Consider the following 7730-nt stretch of genomic DNA (forward strand, 5'->3'; position numbering starts at 1 on the left):
GGGGATTTCTGTTAATAACTCAATAACCACGTCTCGGACAACTTTTTCGCAAAGGTAAAAGTTGTTTAAAATCACATCAGCTCCTCCTCATTTTCGGGCATAGTAGGACTTCTGGGACACCCTGTATATTTACTTGTTATCGTACTTATCTGTTAACTATAATACATTGAGCTCATTTGAAAATAAATCAATGCTAAGGGAAATATTATATCTACGTTATAATTAAAATGAAGAAATACAGTGAAAATAGTTTTTCAGCTGGTCTCATCTGTATTTTCAATAAAAAAGTAGAAAAAATAGTTCGACTGTATTCACTCGAAGCACGTCCAGTTTTATTCCGATGCCTACGAGTAATTAAGACGACCAATGTTATAATATATTCATATTTTCTAATAATTTTGTAGACAAACAGTTGAAATTTTGTTACAAAAATGTAAAATGATGTTAATATTACTGTTTCAATTTACGATTTTCCTTAAGTGTCAGGAATGTCTTCATTCTCTCCTATGTGTACAAAAGATTGTAGATAGGGAAGAGAAATAAATACTGTTGAATGAATTGAAAATAGACGAGGAAATTAGGTGTTTAAAGATTAAGAAATTAGCGAAAAACATATGTATGTATCACCGTAGCAAACAGAATAAAGTTTCTCTAGACAAAAAGTGACAACTCTGTTATCGCACTTCCATTCTATTGCCAAACAGGAACACTCCGTCCTCTCTTTCTTGTTTCCTCTCGCTCGCTCTCTTTCCCTACTTAACGCGTAGCTACGTGCAACAAGGATGAACTATCCTATTTTAAAGTTAAACTCCAGCATCTACACCCTTACGAGTCAAGTAAAGCTGTTTATAGCGCTTAACAGCAGACGGTACGTTTGTAGCAGCTTGCAAATGAAAACGCTTACACTTGCTCATCCTCCAAAAATCAGTATCATTGCCCCAGAAGGAAAGGAATACTACACGAAAGGAAGAAAAAGATCCCTTAACGAGCTGTGCAAAATTCTATTTGCCATTTACAAGCGACTCCATTCTCTTATTGTTTCATCTCGTACGAGTTTTAAACCATGGCTAATTAACTCAATCCGATAATGCTGATTACGATCGTTAGGAATCCGATAACCTTTGCCTGAACCCGTATAAGAATCGTCTGGGTCGCTTATACACGGTTGCACTCTCCTCTATTAAGTATGCTACTAATGCGTAAAGCGTAAAGGGACAAAGTACCATTTAAAGATAACCTGATTAATAATAAGTGGCAATTAGTACTAATTCTGCAATGGAATTATTCTAATAAAGAGCTATTATGCTTAACCACCAATTAATATCCAACAGTTAAACTTTAGACAAGGAAATAACAGGTTCAATATCACATCTAAAAACTAATAATTTCTGCCATTCCTAATTAGAGCGAACGAATTCGAGCCGTGTAACTCGTTGAAATATTGAAACTTATAACTGCGAACTCTGAAAGAAGCAACTTCTGTCTTTGACCGGCGAAGGAGTTTTGAGTCATAGTATGAATACAGCTTCGGCTGTACGCGCTTGAATACGTAACATTTCTTCCGCGTTCATTGAATTATTGCAATAACGCCAATTAAAGGGTTAATGAGAAAAAGGAATACAATAAAGTCTCCGTTATATGAACGCCCATTACGTGAGCATCTGTTATTTAAAACTTCAGTCATATTTCTTATTATGATATTATATGAGCTGTTTATTTTGGAACTGGCCTAAGCCCATTTATTTAAAAATTGAAATATTTCCGAGTTTGCGTTTTAATAAATTTAAAAATATTGGTAACTAATAACACGGTAACATAATGTTTTTGTATTTCTAAGGGTGTATAGTTTACTAGAGTTAGCATAATGAATATTCTTTAAATAATATTTCCTTTATAACTATAAATGGGCTTAAGCCACTTTCGAAATTAATGAAAAACTGTTTTTAATTCGTAAAAAGGAATAATTCCCTTGAAATAAAAAGGAATGTATACGATTTTATGTTACAAAATTAAAAAATATTCAACTCATATTTACTCTTAAAGAAATGTTAAGTTAAAATTAATAGTATTTGACAATTAATTATTCATTGTTCTTCAATTTGCGTGACGCGGGAGGGATTTAAAATAATTATTGTCTGCCGGTGATACATAATGTAATAAATCCGTTAAATTGATGTATTTTAGTATTGTAATTGGTCTTGTTTTTTCGTACACTGGTGTCAACTCAATATTATTACAATTTTTTGATCCGACGCAGCAGTAAGCCCAGAGTTTAGTGAAAAGTGCATCCTCATTCATTAATGTTTTATAGAACATAATGTATATTTTAGTTCTCAAAAACCTCAGTTTACTCTTTCTCCGTTAGTTAAAAACGAAATAAAAATCATTATCTGAGCAAATCGAACATTACTACTTTACTAATAAAACGTAAAGCTCTTCTCTCATAAAATTTTACCGTATAATATATTCCATATACGTTTGAAACCCTAAAAATAGGTCTTAAGCCAAGTTCAAAATAAGAATTTGTTTCATTGTATTAACTAGCTAATTTTCTTTTTACCAAGTCTTGCTGATTTTAATTACATTAGTTACAATTTCCTTCAAAATGAAAAATTATGTAGGAATGTCGATATTGAAATAGCTAGCTTGATTTTTTTGGAAAATGAACATAGACCACTTTTAAAATAAGTTGTTCATATGTAAATATACTAATTGAAAGTTCTTATGTATGTATACTTGCTTCTGTACGATAAAAAATACATTAATTATCCAATGTGAAATATCCGTAATAAACATATATTTGGAGTATTATATGTTGATGTCACTGAAACGGAAACGCGCAATTTTAACAATTAAAATAGAAATGATATACATGAAAAAGTTCTATCGACAGTATAATTAACAATCACATTTCGATCAGCTTTTAAAAAGATCTGATTACATTTTTAGAGACTGAGGGCACCTAAGGAAGAGGTCATTACCAATTTTATTTTTACTCTTAAACTTCGTCTGATGAGTAGATGATGTGTTTAGATATAACAATTAATGTTATTAATGCTCTTTCGAGAGGCACAACATCAAATAGACACATAATAAAATGACTGTACAATGCAACTATTAACAGTCGTTCATTTATGAGCCAGTATGTACTCTCAAGGACGGTATTTTAAACTTTATACATGTATCTGTAAAATTTAGTTCTCAAAATGCTATTAAACTCTTAAAAGTTGAGGTCAATGCAAAAAGCAATTTTTCTTTTTCTAAATTAGACTCCTTAGAGTCTTTTTCTAAATTAGATCCTACTATGAATAGGCAGTGCTTAATCTGTGTCCATGTGTACGGTGGTGTAATTTTTTTTTTTCATCTTTCAAACTAGAATGAAGTGAAGTGAAATTAATTTCACTGACGTGATGGCGCCTGAACTCCTTCATCAGGAAAGTCAAGCTATTGGACACGGGGACGTGTTCTGTTCGAATCGTTTCGCGGCACGTCGAATTTTACGTCGAAAGAGCAGGACGTAGCGATGAAAAAGTGAATTAGACCGATCGGTTGAAAGGAAGGAGCAAAGGAAGGTAATAAACGATTTACGCGAGCATGCCGACGAATTCGAATATTCTCGCTATTAAATCACGCTTAATTTTCTCTTCGGCGCGATAACTCGCCTGGTCTCCTGTGATTGAGCAATTCTATCTGCCTTTCTCCATTACCCTTTTTTTTATTTTTAATTTAGTCACCATTCATTCAAGATTGCCATCACATGAAGTAATCTATCCTTTGAATGACTAATTTGGAAAAATTTGTTGCATTGGCATAGAAAGTTTTTAACAGTTTGTACCAGCCTATTAATACCTTGAATCATCTCTCACTTTTGGAATCGAGAAACTTGATGATTTGAAGAATTTATGAATAATGTTAGTTGTATCTTAGCGATTTTCTACTGTGATTATTACTCTTTAGTAATTAGTGTGCTTCAATTCACGTTATCGCCGTAGAAATTATTTACACATCACTAATACGTCTTTTTAAGAATTATTTAAAAAGTTGTTGAATGCAAAGGAACGGGTGAAAAAAGTACAGTAGCTAAGAGTAAGGAAGGGGAAAGTAATACTATTAGTGTTCCTAACGCTTTTGTAAGGCACGAGTCGGAGACGGCAGACTTCGGCAGGTGAGCGTTCGACCTCAGCGATTGTCGTTGAGTAGACTGGCGGGCACTGGGTTCGTTGTTATCTCTCCTCGGTCGATTATGACCGTTAAAAGCGAGGAGCCTTTCGTGGAGTTAGGGACTAATCGTGTTCCTAGGCTCGAGCGTTGTTGCCGCTGAGCGCGTTACCTGGGAAGGGTGGCCACTCTACAGCAGTGGCTCGCCTGTCGCGCTCGCGGCTCGGCCAGATTAGCATGGGAAACATTAATTAGGTCGCGTTTCGTACGTTCTAAGAAACTAGTCAATGGCGACGCGTCGTAGATACATGTATATATTAGATATAAGTAGTTTCCCGGAATTTGGAATCGTTGTTCTTGGCGTATAGTTTTCTCAGCGTGAGAAAAATACGTTGAGTTTTTCCTGCGCCACAGGATTGCCTGGGTGAATGCGAGAACAACGAACACGACATTTGGAAACAATAAATTATTGTAAGACTGAACGGCGCGACGAACCCTTGAAGTGCTTGGACGCACAGGAACAGTGTGTTGACTAGGGCTCGACCAGTCCAAGTGTTTGGAGCCAATTTATTGTCCTTTCTTGGGAGAAAGCGATTTTGGGCTCGTGTTCGAAGCGTGAGAAAAAACAGATGGCTGTGGACAGCACTGGTTAGAGAAACGCGTATTTGTTAGTACTCAAGTTTGTCAACGGATACGGCTGCGTAGCGAGCGTTGGATTGTGGGAAAACTGTTAGGACAAGTTTGGACTCGATAGCTGTCGAGTTTATCGCAGTCAATTTATTACCTCCTCCTAGAAAGAAAATAGCATCGGCTTGGGTTCGAGGACAGAGTATAATCACATGGCTGCTGACAGCGTTGGCGCCGCGGTCGGACGAGGCCTGGGGGGTCCAGTTCGGGCCGCAGACCGCGCGATGTTTAGGGCCTAATTGTAAGTCAGGCATGGGCAAAAGTGTCGCTTGCGCGACACTCGACCTTAGGTGGGGACGCGTGATATATATATAACATACAGGCGCGTAACTACATTTGACTAATATAAGGTACCCTTGCTCCCAAGTCCTTATTTTATTATGTAATTTTTACTGAACTTCTTATGCTGTTATTTTTATTTCTTTATTTATTTATATATTTTATACAATAATCATGAGGAATTAAATGAACGTAATGAGTTCAGGGTGGGCAATAACTACGTCCACCTTGAATATTGCCCTTATTTCTAATAATATGACAAAATGACATACATGAAACTTGCACGGTGCAAAGGGGGGAATATTGTGACTCACATTTTTTGCCTGGGTGGATTTGAATCCGGCTATTTTTTTAGATGAAGTACTGTTTTTTTATCGCGATATGATAGCCGGTGTTGAGACAACGGCTGGCCTCCCCCTATCTATCCTAAGGCTATTTCGAATTTCAGTTTTTTGGGAGATAGGTGGGGATTGTTATTTCCTTTTTTGTGTATTAACGTAGCAGTGGGGTTACTCCTCAACCAACCCGAGCCCGAGTATGACCCGATTGGTCATGTTCTTAACTTAGTCCGCCTCTTATAACTCCGAAGGTTGAGGTCAGTACGGGGTGACAGTTAACCCGGTGTAAAGTTGGGACTTTTTAAGGGTTGTTAGTTTTATGACATGATTAGGAGTAGACCCCTTCGCGGCACGCAATGGGACAGTAAACGACGTTGTCTTTGAAATCCAAAATATGGGAGTTGCGTGCCGTGACTCTGTCGACAATGTATTTGGCAACTGTTTTATTGGCCTTTCTTCGTGAAACTGGTTGCTTGTCCTTCGGACTGTAACGGTTTTTTAGGAAAAATGATTTACTGTTGAAGGACAATGGCTTTTTCTGCGAGTCCCGCAGAACATGAGGTAATAGGCACGTTTTAGCAATCACAAGTCTATTCCTACTCGGAGGGTTACCCCTAAACCGGTAAAAAACTAAATTGCGGAGGAAGTGGACCCAAGGATTGTAAAATCCTTTGCTGATGAATGTCATAAAACCCAGCAATTTTGCCTACCTACCAGGCACAAAAATTTTCGGATAGGTAAGTAACATAAATAAAGTTAGGAAAAAGTCAACTCCCACGATTCCCAAATGCTGCTAAAGATGCGCACAGAAAATCGTAGAAGTGGGGATTTTGTACAAGAACTTTTTCCTCATTTTCCTTGCGAGTTAATTCCCTGGAATTACTCGTCGAGAAAGGTTCGAAGTGAAAAAGTGAAGTGAAAATGGCAAATTTTGTTGGAGATTCTGCAAGTGCTACCAGTGCTACGTCCTCCACGAAGGCCGCACAGCGCGTGAAGAAACGAAATTTTAACCCGATGTGGAAAGAAGAGTACTTCTTCGAAGAAAGCGGGCAAAATGCAAGGTGCATTATTTGCAAAAAAGAATTGTTAGATTTGAAAAAAACAAATATTAAGAGACATTTTGACAACATGCACGGGCAACAATATGGACAGCTGACTTCTGACGAACGACAGCAGAAACTGAAGGAACTTCAAGGAGAATATCCGTCAACACCTAATGTAAGTTACTTATACTATTTTGTCATTCTATTTTGTTAATCGGTAGAATGTACTAAACATTTGTATCGTTTGCAATCACGAAGAAAGTACACTCCTTAAAGATCGTACTCGTATATTCAAGTACAACTATGTACATTACTAGAAAATCTTGTCTCCTTCTTTACAGGAAACAGCAATAAGATATAGTTATCTAATTGCGCTAGAAATAGCAAAAAGCGGGCACTGTTTCCCGGACGGGAAATTCGTAAAAAAAGTTTTTAATATTGTTTCGAACGGGATGCGTTCGAAAGAAGCAGATTTATTGAAGAATATAAGCCTCTCAAGACGCACAATTGCCCGTCGCATACAAGAAATGGGACAGAATCTTCACCAAGAGATAGTGAAGAAAAGCAATAATTTAATTAAGTTTTCCATCTGTTTGGATGAGTCTACTGATGTAAAGGGTACATCACAGTTGGCGATTTTCATTCGTGGTGTCAACGAAGACTTAGAGATCACGGAGGAATTATTAGATTTCTGCTCCATGCATGGAACAACAACAGGAGAAGACATCTTCTCATGCGTCGAGGCTACAATAGATATTAATGGACTCGATTGGTCCAAGTTAATATCAGTAACAACGGACGGTGCACCGGCAATGGTGGGCAAGTACATCGGAGTACTTGCCTATGTAAAACGGAAAATGGCAAATTTGCACATTACGAATGATGTCACAACTATTCATTGTGGCATCCATCAAGAAAATTTGTGCGCAAAAAAGATGAATACGGACATGTTAAGAGTATAGAGCTTTATCGATTGGAGGCGTTGCCATCTATCGATGATTGAGAAGCGGTAGAAGGGATCGAGGGCCTAATGCGCATGCTTTAAGGGCTCTCCCCTTCTTGACGATTTTGTCCGTTGGCCGTTACACTCACTTTCGAGTTGTACTCCCTATATAGAGTATCGACACGGTTTCCTTTAGAGTTTGAGTAATATTAAGAGTTGTTGATTGGAGATTTATATTGAGTATTATAAAGAGATTATAAAGAGAGTTCATATACAGTCGGG

General features: G+C 37.2%; 1 protein-coding gene across 1 annotated transcript; it reads left to right on the forward strand.

The window, feature by feature from the left end:
• Nucleotides 1-6383: 6383 nt before the first annotated feature.
• On the forward strand, nt 6384-7467 carry LOC108630405 (general transcription factor II-I repeat domain-containing protein 2-like). Its single transcript, XM_018033707.1, has 2 exons — nt 6384-6680; nt 6847-7467. Exons 1-2 carry the CDS (start codon nt 6384-6386, stop codon nt 7465-7467), a joined length of 918 nt encoding a protein of 305 aa, XP_017889196.1.
• Nucleotides 7468-7730: the final 263 nt, after the last annotated feature.

This window comes from Ceratina calcarata, unplaced genomic scaffold (assembly GCF_001652005.2).
Source record: "Ceratina calcarata isolate Rehan_Ccalc_2016 unplaced genomic scaffold, ASM165200v1 scaffold732, whole genome shotgun sequence".
NCBI classification, from domain to species: Eukaryota; Metazoa; Arthropoda; class Insecta; order Hymenoptera; family Apidae; genus Ceratina; species Ceratina calcarata.

Bases quoted from the DNA above. Each gene is read 5' to 3' on its own strand.
- LOC108630405 (XM_018033707.1), top strand. From the start codon at position 6,384: ATGGCAAATTTTGTTGGAGATTCTGCAAGTGCTACCAGTGCTACGTCC. The intron at 6,681-6,846 runs GTAAGTTACTTA...CCTTCTTTACAG, and splicing joins AATATCCGTCAACACCTAAT to GAAACAGCAATAAGATATAG.